A 17771-nucleotide genomic window follows, 5' to 3' on the forward strand; every position below is an offset into this window, starting at 1 on the left:
TACTAATACTTTTAACTCTGGAACAATACAGGGAAAAAGCACCCGTGGGATGAAAAAATATAGCCTTTATTATTTATGAGATCTTAGTTATATTGTGCATATGTGGTTTTATTGCATTTGCATTTTAAGATAAGACTAGAAATGTATATACCAAGAAAAGTAACGCGTATCATATAAGAAAGAAGAAATCTCATTATTCCTTTTTGAATTCGACATTCGTAGTAGAGTCCTCAATGTAAAGTTTTTCTGAAAAATTAATCCGCACAGAGCAGATATTTCGTTCGAGGCACTTGGCACACTTCAATCACTTTCTACCTGAACAGAATCATTAAAAGTTTTATCTTTGATACTATTGCAGATTATGGACTGCAGTTTGAGATTACTGTACTCAGATTTTTCGCATTTGTTTTGGAGACTAACTCCTGAATTTTGAAAGCATATTTATATTAAAGATGCCTTGTGTTTCTCCTCTATAAAAGAGGGAGAAGGTTTTAGAACATAAAAGTGCTTCAAAGCGGGTTGGCAAGATAAAATAAACAAATATGTTCGCTCAGTTATAATAATAATTTATTCCGTCAACTAACATTACATATTTAATACCAAGTTTAGCTACATGGTAAGAGACAAATAAAGATTTTTTCATAAACGCCATTAAAGGATTTCATTATGAAATGTAAAAAGAAAGCAAGCAAACCAGTTTGCTGATGCAAACTGGTTTGCTTGCTTGCATCTCTACGTCCGTTTTCGGCGGATCAAGATGCGTGAGACTTGAAGTTATTATGTTCTGAAGAGTTGTTTACATTGACACCTCTATCCCTGTTGTCTGACCGCACCTCACGCCGTAGAAATAAATACCACCTTCATCATCTGGATGTCTGGTATTCTTGTACTACTCGAAATACCAGATCAATTCTACCGCGGACTTGCAAATTGTTGAACAAACTCCCATCTGATGTGTTTCCTCCAAAATACAGTCTAGGGTTATTCAAGGGGTCATTACAACTTCCTTAAAAACCGGCAACACATCGGTGGCTGCCAGTGGCGTGCATAGACGGTATGCACGGGGTATGCACAAATCGGGCAGATTATATAAAATGAAAGAATCTCCAGTGCGAGTTATAAAAAACTTAAGGATAGGCATTGTAAGAGTTATAAAAAGCCTACCCTTAAGTTTTTATAACTGGAACTGCAGATTGTCTTCATTTTATATCATATGCATACCTTGTGCATACCGTCTATGCACGCCACTGGTGGCTGCTCTGGTGCTGCAGATGTTTATGGGCGGCGCTGATCACTTAACATAAGGTGACCAACTTGCTCGTTTGCCCGCTATTAATATTTAAAAATTAATAAATAATAATAGCGTTATACAACCGCGCTTGGTTACTGCTTACCTTTTAAATGCAATAGTTAAATGAGGTTTTAGTTTTTACTAAACAGTAGAATGGTGAGGTTAGTCGCATTTTGCACCTGGTCCACCTTTGCCCCTCCTAGGCGCATCTGCTGACCTTCTCATGTTCCTCCAAATTCTCCAAAAACCTCTAGACATACCTATGTCATTGAAATTCAGAAATAGCAAACCGCCAAGCATAAGGGCGCTAATTGCATATACAACCCCCATCGCCACTTTAGGAAGCGACGGTCCAAATAATAAAACTCTGACGTACTCCACAACGCATGCTTCCAGACCCCTGAAATTACAGAATATTTTTTCAATGAGTGCAGTCGGTAAATTTTTTGAAAAAAATATAAGAACCTAAAAAAAGAAAATCCCTTTGTTTTCTAAATATATAATTTTTTTTTTGGTTTTCAGTCCTATTAGAGTAAGCCGCAACAGAGAATCGTAGACAGATAATATGTTAACAATACCTTTGTAATAATACCTTTGTGTATTACACACACTACTCGTACACAACACAATAATTGGTTCAAAAAATAACTACATTTTATTTTATATATCCTTTGAAATAAAAATGTTTCCCCGAAATAAAAAATACGTCGTATAAAATAAAGTACTAGAACTGTCTAGATGTTTTATACTCGTCTTCCCTTAGCTATTAAAATCAATTAATCAATATCAATATATACTTCTAACGCGGACCGAATTCCGTACATTGAAAATATAGATTTTTTTTGGAGCGCAATTTATAAACTCAAACCAAAACTATTTTTTTTTAATTTTGTCTGTTTTTCTGTCTGTCTATACCAGAGCCGCGCATCACGCCGAAACTACTGAATAAATTCAAATGAAACTTGGCATGATTTGAGTTCATACTACTACGTAGGATCATCATCATATCAACCCATTACCTACCCACAATGAGAAGGGTTTAGGGCCGCAGTCCACCACGCTAGCCCAATGCGGATTGGTGGCGGATTGGCTAGGTAAGATATATGATACTTTTTCTAAAGGCGTGGTTTCCGGTGGAATTAAAGGCATATCAGGCTAAACATTTTGGCCTCAGGTTGATGCCGCAGGGCTTTACTTGATAGGAGAAGTTTCCTGCGTGCCCTACGAAGCATTGCTTCTGCTTGATATATCATTAATTATAAGTATTTATGTATAATATTCATAAAAATATTCATCAGTCATCTTAGTAACCATTACACAAACTACGCTTACTTTAGGGCTAGGTGGCGTTGTGCGTATTGTCGTAGTATACTTATTTAAAAAAAAACCTGAGACTCATGATGATTTTTAATTTTATGATATTAATACTGATTTAAATAAAATTGCGGCTTGGTGTCGGTCATTTGGTCTCCAAGTAAATCCAAGTAAATCTCAAGTAACTATAATAGGCAGCTCTTATTTCCTTTCCTCTCTATCATATAACAGGTTACCACCTGTTCTATTTGAAGGTACTGTTATACCTTGGAACAGTGCAGTCAGAGACCTTGGGCTAATTTTGGACAATACAATGTCTTGGGTACCTCAAGTTTCTGAAATGAGTCGCAAAATTTTTGCCGCTGTTGGATACTTGAGACGGTGGAAGAAGTTTCTACCGTTAAAAACTAAAATTCTCTTAGCTAATTCTCTTCTATTACCTATTTTAGACTATGCTGATATTTGCTACTTGGATTTATCAGAGACCATGCTCGATAAACTGGAGAGGCTGCAGAACGTATGTATACGGTTTATCTTTGGTATACGTAAGTTTGATCATGTGTCCGAGTATCGTTCTCGGTTAAACTGGCTACCAATTCGATCACGTAGGAACTTGCACGCTCTTTGTCTTTTATATTCTATTTTATTTTATCCTCAGACGCCACCATATTTAAAAGAGCGATTCAACTTTCTTGGTAGCAATGTTCAGTGCTATTTGAGGGCTAAGGATGACAACAGGTTGCATGTTCGTGCCAGTCACTCGCATGCGTATGGAAATTCTTTTACAGTCAAGGTGGTTATACTCTGGAATGGATTGCCAAGAGACATAAGACAGTCTAAATCATTAAGCATCTTCAAAAGTCGTTTAAAAGAATATTATTTATCTACGGAGTCATAAACTAATATATTTGCTCTGTATGTATTTGTGTATATTTATATATATGTTTATATGTGTATGTATTTATTTCTGTATTATTTGTATTTGTATTAGCTGTTTATGTATTATTGTTATATATAGTAGATGTAATTTATGTTATATATTTTTAAAATTGCACTATCCCGTTTCCATACTCCTGTTCTTCTTTCATTAAGGGCTGTCTGGAGGAGATCGCTTAAAGCGATAAGACCGCCTTTGCGCATTGTTATTCTTCTTATATTTATGTTTTCAATTTATATTATAAATTGTGTGCAATAAAGAATTTATCTATCTATCTATCTATTTTTTTGATATTAAATTACTAAAAACGCTCTTACAGCTTAGAAGCAAATGTTCTTACATTATACATTAAAATAACTCTATACAATATAATACAGTATTCTATTGTTGTTGATCTTAACAACTAAACTCAAATATAATTTTGTAATCTTACCAATATGAATGAGCTGTTATCAGGATAGCAAGAACTGTGTCGAAAAGTTTATTAGGGATCAATAACCCAAAAGGAATTAGTACGACAAGGCAAGCTGTTGTACCCTTTTCAACAATCCAAAGTTTGGCGTGGTCATGAGGTTTTTCTTCGTGTCTTCGGACTAGTGATGTACTAAAAGATTTGGCCTGTAAAATTATTATTAAATTCATATCAGTCATCAACAGATACCTTTTTTATTACTCTACAAGATTATTTCTTAACTAGTCTCAATTTACGAGTATAATAATGCAGTTGAAAATGGTTGCGGGTTGGCAGTTATATTCAACAAACATAATATCTCTATATTTTGAAAATTAAGCTTCATTTGCTATACTCCGCGAAAAGCAGGAGAATCTGTATGGTGTAATTTAAAATTTCTTCAATCCTTATACTCCACACCAAACACTTAACAATTATTCATTGTAAAGTCAACATCTCCTGAGGATGCTCTGGTTTCGGAGCGAAACGTGCGTAGAGGGTATATTGCCGAAGATCTGTTCGATCGGTTTCTACACGACATCGCACCGGAACGCTAAATCGCTTAGCGGCACGTCTTCGTCGGTAGGTTGGTAACTAGCAATGGCCAAAGTCTCTCATCAGACCAGACCGGAGAATATTCAGAAATAATAAGTTCCCAGTTCGGGAACCCGGGACCACATACTTTAATTCACAGGGATTCGTAAAACTTGTTCTACGAGCGACTCTTAGGGGATTGGCAGGGGGCTACCACTAACCACGCCGAGTTTTTCGATAAAGAGTACAAGAGGGTATAGTAGAAGCACTATTCGAGGAAGTCTACAAACGTACTCCAAGCTAAATATCCCGCTTATTGACACTTTAGCTTTGCCACTTGTTGACATAAAATGATGTGTCGGTAATTCTATGACTTCTTCTGCGAATATCCTCATTTATAATATAGGTGTAATTTAAGTACAACACGCTGTATTTAGTATATTATATATAGTAACGGCCATGTTTCAGAACCAATGAGGCATTGTTTTCAGTACAGATAAATCACTAGGTGCAGCTGTCAATACTCGTTTATGTTCATTTTTAAGCCCACCTGTTGAGCAAATCTGCATAAAATATGACTTACGGGGCTATAATTCGGAATCATTTTGGATCCAGTTAAGTTAGTTTTTAAAAGGACATTAGTCTTTATGGTTGGTAAAACTTTCACACGCATTCGTTGACATAAACAGGCCCTGATGTTTCCTGAAAAAAAAAGTTTTTTTTCCTCATTACATACTACGTTATGCTTCGTTGGGGGAAACGTTTAAAAATCTTATCTAAGGAAATTTTTAAACTTATCCCACTAGTTGCTACGCTGTAGAATAGCACAACGCAAGACATTGCAAAACAATATATATATATGGTAGTACAGCCACGTCCCTAACGATATACGTGAGTTCAGTAAAATCTTTCAATATATATTTATAATGATGTACTAACAAATATATAAACTAGCTGATCCCAGCGCCATCTGTAGGGCTGATTTGTGAATCTAAACGATCCAGGGTGCCACACAAACGCATACCGAAAAAATCATTCAAATCGGTCCAGACGTCTAGGAGGAGTTCAGTGTCATACACCCGCACACAAGAAATATATATATATATATATATATATATATATACTTTATTCCAAAATAATCCGCAGATTATTAGGACATGTATATTAAAGCACACATATACATATTAATATCAGACGTTGATGTGAAAATAGACAAGATTCCCTAGACAGCGCAGCTTGCGCTGTGGCGACTTTGACGACCCAATTCATTGTGTTCTAAGCTAGGTCAGTGCATATTTCTTCCTAAGAGAAACTGGCAGCGCTACCTCAAAGCCACTGGGTTTATCTACGCGCCAAGTAGGATATTGGAGCTTGGAAACATTGACATTTAAAAAATATCTCTATTTGTAAGGATTATTTTAAATTATAATGCAATTCAACGAAGCGTAAAGTGGTATGTTTTATCAATTGATCGTTTTTTACATTATATTATTCTACTTAGTTGACGTAAGTAGGTACATCGACATGTTGCACAGATACCTACATAAATTCCAAATCAGGATTTGTATACATATATAAAGTGTGCCTTTATAACCTCCCTTTAACGTCGCGTCGTGTCTATTTGTATGCAGTGAGTACTACGGTTAAAAAGGCAGATTTTATCAAGAAATAGCCGGTACAAAATCTCACAGTTAGGTTTTTTATAATGGTGTAGATAAGCCCAAAAACGCGGATTTTAGTACCATGCCAAAAAGCCATTGTGAGAGGCTATAAAGAAAAAAATATAACAATTTGTATGTGCTCAATATCTTCTCCAATACGTACTACAAACTAATAACTTTTAGTACGGAAACTGGTTCCGTGCTTGGAACCCAGAAAATTAAGAATAATTCCATATACTAATATTTGAAGGACCCGGGTTCGATTCACGGCAGGGCAATTTGGGAATTTATAATTTCTGAATTTTCTCTGGTGGGAGGCTTCGGTCGTGGCTAGTTACCGCCCTACCAACGATGCTATGAAGCGTAGAATCCAATTAGGGTTATGACTACCATACTCCCTAACTGGTTAGCCCACTACCATCTAAGACTGCATTGTCACTTATCCCCTGAAATAAAAAAAAGCTATCTTTGTTGTGAGTTGCACAACGTTTCTAAAAAAGTGGGTCAAAATAGCGCCCAAAGAAGTCGGTTACAAACATACATACAAACATACGGGTGAAGCTAATAAAAGCGTGTTAAAAACCGTTCCATTTAATATGCATTCATGATATATGATATTGTATGAATATAACGAGTTAAAGAGAGGTCAATTCATTAACTCATTTTATTTACTGAAAAGTTGACGATGTCGTGAAGAACGTTTCAGAGAATTACCTGGCCTTCGTAAAAAGATGGAAAGAGCCATCGTTACAATAATTCAAGCGTTTAATGTTAAATTATAGAAAAGGTTCAAATTTTGCTACAACGAATTGATAAACTTGTCAAAATAAACTTTGACAATCTCTATTATCTTTGTATATACAAAAATTACAAGCGGACAGATATTATATTTTATTTTCTAGACAAGTTTCTTCTTCTTCCATTTTTGATTTATGGCTTTTCGTACAAACTCTGCGCAGAGGCAATATCGTAACTAATGAGGTTAATCGAAGAAAAGTTTATTGAACACTGAACATTATCAATGACTATACTCTTTTAATTACAGATTTCGCTAAACTGTCAATTTGCCTGTATTATGTAATCCAAAAAATGATTAAATAAAAGAGTATAATGTATGCGCGTATGTGACAAATACATGGTACTCGTATATATATATATGTGTGTGTGTGTGTGAAATTATTTAAAACAGTTTATATGCGTGTATGCCATCGAACTGCGAGTTTATACCTGTTTTGTGTATTTAAAAAAATGAACATTTTGCACTCCTTCTACAAATACACTATAAGTGGGGAAAATTTCATATGAATATTTCATATTTCAACATGAAGCAAAAACTTTGCTCTCCTGGCGAGCAAAGTTTTTGCTTCATGTTTTAATATATGGATACTACATAAGATAGATATTGTACAAGAAAGAGCACTGATGAAATAATTAAATTAGATCTTAAGTTAAAAAAAAAACTAGTTAACCTGGGTTATTAATAATGGGACTTAGGAAAAGGCGTTTTCTTGGATATTTTATTGAATAAATTATAGTTAACAAGATTATAAATCAGACCATAAATTTGTTTATTTATTACACCGTCTATTGCAAGTAATTTAAAGTGGCAAATCCCTTAAAAATACCGTTTCCAATTTTTGGCTGTTCTTTTGGGACTCCCCGTTTTTACCGGTCAATAATTTTATTGTTTTCGCGAAAATAACACGCAAAATCCATTAAAATAGACCAGAGACAATTGATTAAATCCCTAATTGGCCCGCGCTAAAGATCAAACTCTGAACCTATCAGAAATAAGATCAAAGGCGCACACCGCTGAAGCAGAGAAGTTGTCAAAATATGATATGTATTTAAGGTAATTTATCACTTGTTAAGTTTAACAAAATCAAATAATTGTGGAAGCCATTTTCCAGCGAGGGGTTTCCATTGAAAGTTGACAATAGCGCCTGCCGCTGGTCGGAAGCCCATTGTCATACTGGAAAAGCTATTATTGACATTATTTAAAGTCCTATTAAAAGTTTTTGAATAAAAAAGGCTTTTGTAAACGTTTTCACTAAAAAATCAATAAGTAATAACGCTGACGTCGGTCGCAGATGCTGGTGGTATTGGCGTGGTTTTATATCACAACAAAGGTCGCGAGGTGATTGAGTTTGATAGTAAAAAAATACATATAAATATTATACATAATAAAAAATACACATTAAAATAATCTATAACTACTTTGTCTTAACTGACTGCCAGACAATCTTAAGCCTGAACTTTTGATGTTTTACCTTTATGGAGGTTAAACATGGGAAGAAAGTTTATATGAAAATCCGATGGTCGAAGTAGCGCAGAGGTTGTTGCTGCCGTTCTCCATTATATTCCCTTAGTCACCTTGTATGACACCCCCGAAAAGATAGAGGTGGTAACAACAGAAGTCTGATTTGCCATTTCTATTAAGCCTTCGTCAACGAATTAATGTTTATTTATTAATGGACCTTTGAAACGAATGCACGTCTCAAAAGTGCATTCGTTTCAAAGGTCAAAGGTTGTTTTCACTTAAAATAATGATTTTACTATGATGCTGGGAAAATTTATTTATATTGGCACACAGAACTATTTGTCAGATCAAATTATCAGTCTACTGGTAGACATCGGTGGCTTGTAAGGATGCTCACAATTCACTGTTTTGTATCCAACGACTCCTGGCGTCTTACTTGATGTAAACGGTCCACCAATGGGAGGGTGATCCAACAATGCTGTTTCCAATGCGAGTTCGCTACTCCAAAACCTTCGGACCCAAACTTCCATCGGTTCTATGAACTATGGGCCTAGCAGTAAGGAATGTTATTACATAGCTCCAGCCACAGAATTAGGAACATGCAGAATCCTCATACAGCCGTTATTGCATACAGTGTCAGTCTAAAAACAGAGAAAATGCCCTGAGCACGTTGCATTTCACACCCACGAAATGTAGCTAGCTCACAAAATTTTCCCGTTTTCCTCATTTTATGGTAAACGTTTATAGCATGAGAGGTAAAACAATTACTATCAACTGCTATGAATGAAGTGACAAACTGCCTCATCGATAAACACTTTTTAAGGATTTATTTAAGGAGTGGTTTTTGACGCATCAATATTAGTCTTGTACGCGGATTCTGGAGTTCTTAATTCTGTGGCTGCAGCATGTGCATGCCATGCATCAAAGATGATACAAAAATTTCTACCACTCTCTTAAATTTCATGCAGTAAGTTGGCTATAAGTATGTTGTATGTACGACTTTAAGCATATATATAAGTTTTTACACATAATGCTAGTTCTAGAATAGGTAGTGAGGTATTTCACAATTTATTTTCGATTAAAAATTGCGACTTTATGGAACTTTATCGATCGCTTTACGAGGAATTCGGTCGTATATTAAAAGGGGAACTGTCAACGTCGAAATTAAATTCTTGTGCGCCATGCGGTTTCATAAAAAGTATACCTCTACTACGCTTTGTAAAAAAATATTATGGCGAAAAATTCTCAAAAGAATATTACAAAAGGCTTGTAATATCGTAATATCCTTGCTTATTATTAAACAAAATAAAATACAGGTAGCCTTTTAAACAACAACAGGGGTTTATTTTATCCTTTGATTAAATAATAAATATCTCTAAAGATATTTTAAAAAAGTTTTCTTTCTTTACTTTTCCAGTGACAGAAGAGCTGGAATTTTTTTATGCGAGAAGTATCAACTGTTCAACAAGAAAAAAAGGCAGCATGACTTTTACTCAAATTATTAATTCGCGTATATTTTTATCACAAAGTTTAGTGTACCTTATAATTTAGACCGTATTAGTTTATTTAATATGTAATGCCTGATGTGTTACGCCTGGTAAGCCTGCGTGCGCTGGACCGGTATGTTTGGCGGAGGCACCGGCCATCGCTGCTGGCGGTGCCGAACGGGCGCACCAAGCTACTGAAGGAGGCGCCACTTACGCGCGCACTCCGTACCCTTAATGTGATAGCCGAGAAGACGGATTTATTTTGTTGCACTCTGAGTGAACTCACAAATATAGCGATTTTGATTTTATCATATACATTATAGTTATATATATTATTAAAATTTACATAACATGCTGCATTGTCGTATTAGGATAACTTTTTCCTGTAATGACAAAAATGTAATATGGGAATAAATAAATAAAAAAAAATTTGCACTCACTAAATATTTTTTGCAGATACACGCTACGGTTAGGTACATGATGTTTCTACTTTACAATTTCATTTCCTAAACTTTACGTTCATTGAGCATTTATTTAATTTGTTGATGAGAACATCTTTCATAGATAGGCTTTGTCGTAAATAAAACTTTTCAGACACTATAAAAACAACAACAAAAAAATAGGAAAAAAACGTTAATGCCTGTCAGTGTCAATTTTTGCATCAATCTGTACATTAGTAAAAACATATTTTGTCAAGAATGATTATAAACTTATTAAAATTAATAAAGAAAACCTTACCTAGTACATCGAAACGGTACATTCAGGTTCGTCATTGCCTAAGTTCCGACGATAAACCTGCAGATGTCCAAATAGGTGACCCCTTTTGTCTAACACCTATAGAATACGAAAGCCACACTTTAAGGAAGCATGATAACTTCAAGAGGCAGCGGCTTTACGAGTTTGGTTTGTACGTCGCTGCGTGCATGCCAAAATTCGTTCAGAAAATTCAAATGCAACATACAGACGAACTAGAAATATTGACTTCTCCCGAAGGTTTATTCCCTGTTATGAGTTTCATGGCCCACCATCAACACGCATGTTTTAATCAATGTTCCCACGCAACTGCCATTGATGTACCGAGCAGAGAATATAGATTCGAAATCGCGTATAATCTTTTAAGCTTAAGATTCGGCGAGAGAGCAAGAGTTAAAAGTTATACAGATGAAGTAACTCCCTTACATTCAGCTTACAGCCTTTGGGGAAACTGTAATTGGCTGGAAAGGGAGATATACGACATGTTTGGAATAATATTTACGAATCATCCAGATTTAAGAAGGATTCTAACCGACTACGGTTTTGTTGGTCACCCTCTAAGAAAAGATTTCCCTTTAACTGGCTACGTCGAAGTGAGATATGACGATGAGTTAAAGAAAATAGTTTATGAACCCGTAGAATTTGCTCAAGAAATGCGCAACTTCCAACTTCAGTCGCCGTGGAATTATTTACGAAGTTTTCACGAGAGTTACAATTGTCCTGTTCCTGAAAAGAAGGAAGCGAAATAATTTTACTTCAGTTATTATCGTTTTTTTGTATGATTTGGAGGATTTATTTACTGCCATAACAAAGACTTTTTAGCGTATATATTAGAGACTATTGTTGCCCGGATGTTCTGGAGGAAAAATATAGACATCCCTACTTCCCTACTTACTAATATTATAAATGTGAATGTAAGTTTGTTTGTTATGCTTTCACGCGAAAACTACTAAACCGATCTTCATGAAACTTTTTATACATATTTTTAGAGGTATTAGAAATAATATGGTATACATTTCATTCAAAAAAATTACGTAAGATAAAAAAATGTTTGTAAATAAATCTCAAAATCTCATATATGGCTATAGTTGAAACTATGTAGCAGTACGCTACCTCCCAAAATTACGCGAGCGAAACCGCAGGGCACATCTATCTATCTATCTATCTAGTCTAGTTATTTAGAAATGTCAATGTAAGTTTGTTTGTTACGCTTTCACGCAAAAACTACTTAATCGATCCTCATGAAACTTTGTACACATATTCTTGGAAGTGTTAGAAGTAGTATATTTTTTATCCCGACTTTAAGCTCGGTTTCTTTGGTTCCAGAAGGGATGAAAGTATTTGATGATTTTACACCATAACTCCGACAAATTATAACAGATTTAAATAACTATTTTTGTATTATAGAGGTTATAATATGCGTTTAATTTTGCCCAAAACTTTGTGTAGATCTGATGAATGTGGTTGGAGATAGAGGACAAAACTCCTCAGCGGACGGCAGCAAACCCCTTATGGCTTAGCGATACTGAATACTTTAATTTTTTTAGACCTAGAACTAAATTGAATGCCTCATCCAAAAACAAAATCAAACGCAGACGAAGTTGCGGGCAATAGCTAGTAGGTATATAGATCATCATCCTATCAACCCATTACCGGCCCACTATTGGGCACGGGTCTCCTCCCACAAAGATAGGTTTAGGCTGTATTCCACCACAATAGCCCAGTGCGATTTGGTCCACACGCCTTTTAACAACATTATGGAGAACTCTCAGGCATGCAGGTTTCCTCAGGATGTTTTCCGTCATCGTTGAAGCAAGTGATATTTAAATTGCCTAAAACGCATTCTTAGAAAAGTTAAAGGTGCTGGGATTCGAACTCGGCCCCCCGAAATTAAAACCGATGCCCTTAACACTAGGCTATCAACGATTCTTACATACGAGTATATGTTTACAGTTTATACATATGTTCACTTTCGCTTCCTGCAAAATAAGTAATGGAATAGAAAGTTAACTCCCAAGTCACGTAGCACCGTGTAATATACTTTTTCCTAATATCATAATATCATTTCTTATCATGATAGACATTGCGGACGCTTAAATTATACTGCATAGGGGTTTTCCGGCCGAAAGACATGATTATTATTATTTCACCTTACAATTTCATATAGTTTCTCAAGTTTTTTTTAGTCTGCGATTATATATAAATATCGTCGTTTGATATAATATTCTTTATTCTTGGGCTTCTTTTTTTTCACGCTTTCTTGTACCAGCAGTGGCGTACAGTTCATACAAGCGCAAAAACCCATTTTATACATAAGATCATATATATATCTTATTCGATATATCTATCGATGGATATGTTTTTCTCATTTTCTGCCATCTTCTTGCTTTATGCCTACTCAGATCGAAAAACCTGCGCACGCCACTGGTGACCAGTACAGTAAACCCCCTACAACTATCATTTGAAAATCCACCCTAGTGGAGTGTCTTCTATCACTACATTTTCTGTTGTGCGCCACCAGAACCTTACATCCAATGATCGTTATATGCCTTATTGTCATCATAGCCATTATCAACCCATTACCAGCCCAGCAGAGCTAGCACGGACAGGAGATAAAAATTATATCCCCCCATTATATCCCCTGACAGGGGATATAATTAACGTGTCCACCTGCTATATCACTGGTACATGGAATAGGAGAAGTTTACCCCCGTTTATTAATACACATATATTATTTTGATATCATTTTTACTTGTGCGCCAGTGCTCTGAGAGTTGATAAAGCTTTGGGAGAAGATACGTTTTTATCCTTTCCCGGGGAGATAATATTCTCCTGCCCATGCTAGCCATGCAGCACGGCTGATGGGCAAGAGACAATTCACCCCGGGGAAAGGATAAATGTTTATCTTCTCCCACAGCTTTATCAACTCTCAGAGCAATAGCGCACTAATGGAAATTATATCTAAATAAATGTGTAATAATAAACGAGGGTATTCTTCTATTTTATGTTCCAGTGCTTTAGCAAGTGGACTCGTTGAATATACCCCGTCGTTTATTATACATCAGGAGATGTAATCGTGGGATTGCCCTGCAGCAGGCCCTGCTGTATAAGGCGTGGGTATCCTCCCAGAATGAGAAGGGTTTAGGCCGTAGTCCACCACGTGTGTGCGGATTGGTAGACTTCTCACGTCTTTGAGAACATTTAAAGTAACATGTTAAAGTATTTAATTATGTAAGTGTTGTTATTATATATATTAGTTTATTTTTATATTTATTTATTTATTATATTATTTACTTTTTATCTATTTGTGCACACTAGTTTATGTATTAGCATGTAGTTATTTGCATGTATGTATTTTAATATTTGTACCACCAGCAGTCTATTCTCCTCTTCTTTTTTTTCCTAATTCTAAGGTTGCCTGGCAGAGATCGCTATTAAGCGATAAGGCCGCCTTTTGTATTACTACTTCTTTCGATGTTTCTGTTTTTGTTATATTTTAAATGTTGTGGTATACAAATAAAGAGTTTAATAATAATAATAACATTATGGAGAACTTTTATATATATCATTATCATCATATCAACCGGCCCACTATAGGACACGACTCTCCTCCCACAATGGGTATGGTTTAGGGCGTAGTCCCAGTGTGAAATGGTGGAGTCCACACGGCTTTTAAAAACATTGAGAACTCTCAGGCATGCAGTTTTCCTCACGACGTTATTCGTCACCGTTAAAGCAAGTGATATTAAAGCGCAAATAATACCGAAATATTAAAGTCAGTAATCAAAGTCGGTCTCCCCCGTCCACTAGGCTATCACTATTTATTTTATAGAAAGTGATTTATAATGCATACTTTTACTAAAGAATAGCAATACTGTAAGCTATGTAGGTTAATCTGTTCATCTGCGGATCTATTTATTTACACATAAATAAATATGGTGTCTAATAATAAAGTCGATTTTCTTTTAGCTCTAAGAAAATGCGAAGTAAGGTCATTTCTCTATGTCACTCGGTAAATAGCTCTAGGGAATGTTACAAATCTCAGAAAGTCACAAAGAGCTTTCCGCCTTTGCCTGAGTGGCTGTGCCGAGATAAATATTCTCTAATTTTAGTGACGCACTCAGGTAAAGGTGAAACTGATGTACCAGCAGTTTTCAAAGTTATTTTTGTTATTAATTTGTTTTCAAATTGTTATGTGTGGATATCCCTACAAGAGACCTGAATCCAGAAATCCAGCTTTGGGTAACCATTGATTGAAATGAGGACAGTTATAATTCCGTTTTCATTTTCTTATGTAAAAAAATATATCAAACCATTTCTTCAGTTTTTATTTGTATCCCCAGTTATTATGAAAATAAGAAAAAAGATTTATTTGTGATATGCAGGTAATAGTGTCCGACCTAACCGAATTTTTACCTTCAAAGCCGAAAGCGATTAAAAATTTTGATTACGATCTCAGTTTTAGCCGAAACCGAAAGTAAACTCGTCATGACGTGTGATGTGTAGGTATTAATAAAGTAACAAAATGTGGGAATTTGAAGCAGAAGATCGGCCGCGATGGAGACACTCCGTAAATAGAAAAGTATCTGAGTTAAAAGGTGCACAGAGCAAGATGCTAGGCGTAATGAGATAAAGGCCAGACCATCGCCGGCCATATATTACAATATAATTGGTGGAGTACTGACGTGCTGTCAAAGTTATCGCACATTTAAAACAAAGAGTGGTTATGCCAGTCACTTGAGAGCACTTCAGGTACGCTCATAATAGCTAGAAGGAGTCGCTGTGGTCGGATACGGACTGGAGGATATATAATAAAGTAACATTATTTTTTTATATTTAATCATAATTATATATAAATTAGTCTCTTAAATAATAAAGTAATTATCAAATTCATAGCAAAGTAGGAGCTATCATATTCGATATATTGTGTTCAATAGCAATTTCACACCAAATAAAAGAAACTAAACATGCAAAGCAACTCATATGACGACTAACTACGTGAGCGTAGTGTGATTCGTTAATGGCTGGATGGCAGCCGTTTCTTCCAATACTAGGCCGAAACTGAAACTAAAACCTAAAGTTTGGCCGGACCCTACGGTTGCCTAAAATCTAAAAGCCAACCAACCCTAGACTTTCGTTATTTTATAAAAGCTGAATGTTTCTCAAAGAATGCTTCAAACATAAGAAGGCAAAAGAATATCGTGGCTACGAACCTACATTTTTCAAATAATAAATTGTGGTGCTTTGTTTATATTACTTTTTCTTGTATATTTCTTTAAATGAAACCAAAACGTAAATTTTAATTCTTTCTACGATATTAAAGTGTAGATAATGTATAATTAGGAAAATTTTATCGATGCAGCAAAACTTCAAAACTTATAATGACTAGCTTAAAAGTAAAAGCCAGCCCCTATGCCACATAATAAAGGAGATAAAGCGAATTTGCCGAGCTCACTTGGCTAGTGCCTTCAAAGATAAGCCTGCCTGCCTGTCTGTCTATCGGCCTGCCTGCACGCCGGTCTGCCCGCATGCCTGACCGCCTTACTGCCCCCTTGCCTGGCCGCCTGCCTGACCACCTACTTGCCCGCCTGCCTGCATACCTGCCTGCCCGCCTGACTGCCCGCCTGCCTGCCCGCCTGTCTACCAGTCTATCAGCCTGCCTGCCTGTCTACCAGTCTACCAGCCTGCCTGCCAGCCTGCCTGCCCGCCTGCCTGCCCGCCTGTCTGTACGCCTGCCTGCCCACCTGCCTGCCCGCCTGTCTACCCGCCTGCCTGCTCGCCTGTCTACCCGTTTGCTTGCCTTCCTGCCTGCCCACCTGTCTTCGCGCCAGCGTGCTTGCCTGTTTACCGGCCTGCCTTCCCGCCTGTCTGCTCGCCTGCCTGCCCGATTTCCTGCCCACCTGTCTACCATCCTGCCTGCATGCCTGTCTGCCTACCAGACTGCACGCCATCCGACCCGTCTGCTTGCCAGCCTGTCTACCCACCCGCCTGCCTGCCCGCTTGGCTGGCCGCCTGCTAGCCCGTTTGTAGTTAATTTACCTAATTAATCTGTATAATTTAGTAGTGCTATCTACCGAGAAGAAGTGAAGCATAATAATACTCACAACAATCTGACATATGAAGATTTTGGATAAGATTGATTATGAGCGTATATTTTGTTCTGAATAAATTCTTACGTAGTCTTTATGTCTTGTAGTCTTTGTAAGGTCAACGAGGTACCATTAAATAAGGCTAGGGCTTAAGAAGTTAAATGTCAGATACCTACTGCTTTTGAAACAGTATTTGTAAATGAAATTTCTTGCAACATAAAAGTTTTCTGTATAAAAATTTGAACTCTTCTATTTATTTATACAAAAATGTTGTTTGTCGTAACTTCTATTCTAGCAATAAGTAACTACTCGAGTCACATCGACATAAAAAAAAATTATCCGATAAGAGACGGTGGTTAATGGCTGCTTCGTAATTAAGGAAAGACCACTTCCAACATTTATTACCAAAGGCGAGGTGGAAATTAAGACAACTGGCACTGCTATTCAGTTAGGAAAGTGCGGCCAAAGTTTTCAACGTCTGGTGTTTTATTCCAATACTAGATGTCTAACAGTTAATATAAATAATACAATTTATTGAGTATTAAACATTAACAGTAGAACTCTGAAATTAATAACTTACACTGAATAAGTCACTCATTAAAAAAACTAGCTGAACCGCGCAACTTCATCTGCGTCCAATCGGTTATTATCGGTCGAATCCTAGCTAGATGGATTTATCGCCCCCGAAACCCCCTGTAAAAAATCGTTGGAGCCGATTCCGAGATTAGATATAATTGGAAACATATAAGATAATAAAATAGGACTTTCAAATCCTGTATAAAATTTCAAATTTGATATTAGCACATAATATAGGAGTAATTTTGAACCCCTAATAATAATATTTTCGCTTTAGAGATAAGACTGCCTTTGCACTCCTCAATGTTAGGATTAAATTTCTTTTTTTTGTGTCTTTTTACTATTTATTAAATGTGTGTTTGCAATAAAGTATTAAAACAAGAAACGAACAATATTAGTAATTTAAAGTTTTCTTTTC

At 36.2% G+C, this 17771-nt stretch overlaps 3 protein-coding genes across 3 annotated transcripts; 1 reads left to right on the forward strand and 2 right to left on the reverse strand.

Moving 5' to 3' along the window:
* Nucleotides 1-1324: 1324 nt before the first annotated feature.
* On the reverse strand, nucleotides 1325-6979 carry LOC120632663 (succinate dehydrogenase [ubiquinone] cytochrome b small subunit, mitochondrial). Its single transcript, XM_039902616.1, has 4 exons — nucleotides 6903-6979; nucleotides 5111-5229; nucleotides 3976-4160; nucleotides 1325-1691 (listed from the first exon to the last, which is right to left on the reverse strand). Exons 1-4 carry the CDS (start codon nucleotides 6931-6933, stop codon nucleotides 1454-1456), a joined length of 573 nt encoding a protein of 190 aa, XP_039758550.1. The 5' UTR covers nucleotides 6934-6979; the 3' UTR covers nucleotides 1325-1453.
* A 3654-nt stretch (nucleotides 6980-10633) lies between these two features.
* LOC120630599 (NADH dehydrogenase [ubiquinone] iron-sulfur protein 3, mitochondrial-like) lies at nucleotides 10634-11558 on the forward strand. The gene has a single exon (XM_039899866.1). It carries the CDS (start codon nucleotides 10634-10636, stop codon nucleotides 11435-11437), a length of 804 nt encoding a protein of 267 aa, XP_039755800.1. The 3' UTR covers nucleotides 11438-11558.
* Nucleotides 11559-16339: 4781 nt separating this feature from the next.
* On the reverse strand, nucleotides 16340-16639 carry LOC120630615 (octapeptide-repeat protein T2-like). Its single transcript, XM_039899882.1, has one exon. The coding sequence runs from the start codon at nucleotides 16637-16639 to the stop codon at nucleotides 16340-16342; it is 300 nt and encodes a 99-aa protein (XP_039755816.1).
* Nucleotides 16640-17771: the final 1132 nt, after the last annotated feature.

The sequence above is a fragment of the Pararge aegeria genome, chromosome 2, assembly GCF_905163445.1.
Source record: "Pararge aegeria chromosome 2, ilParAegt1.1, whole genome shotgun sequence".
NCBI classification, from domain to species: domain Eukaryota; kingdom Metazoa; phylum Arthropoda; class Insecta; order Lepidoptera; family Nymphalidae; genus Pararge; species Pararge aegeria.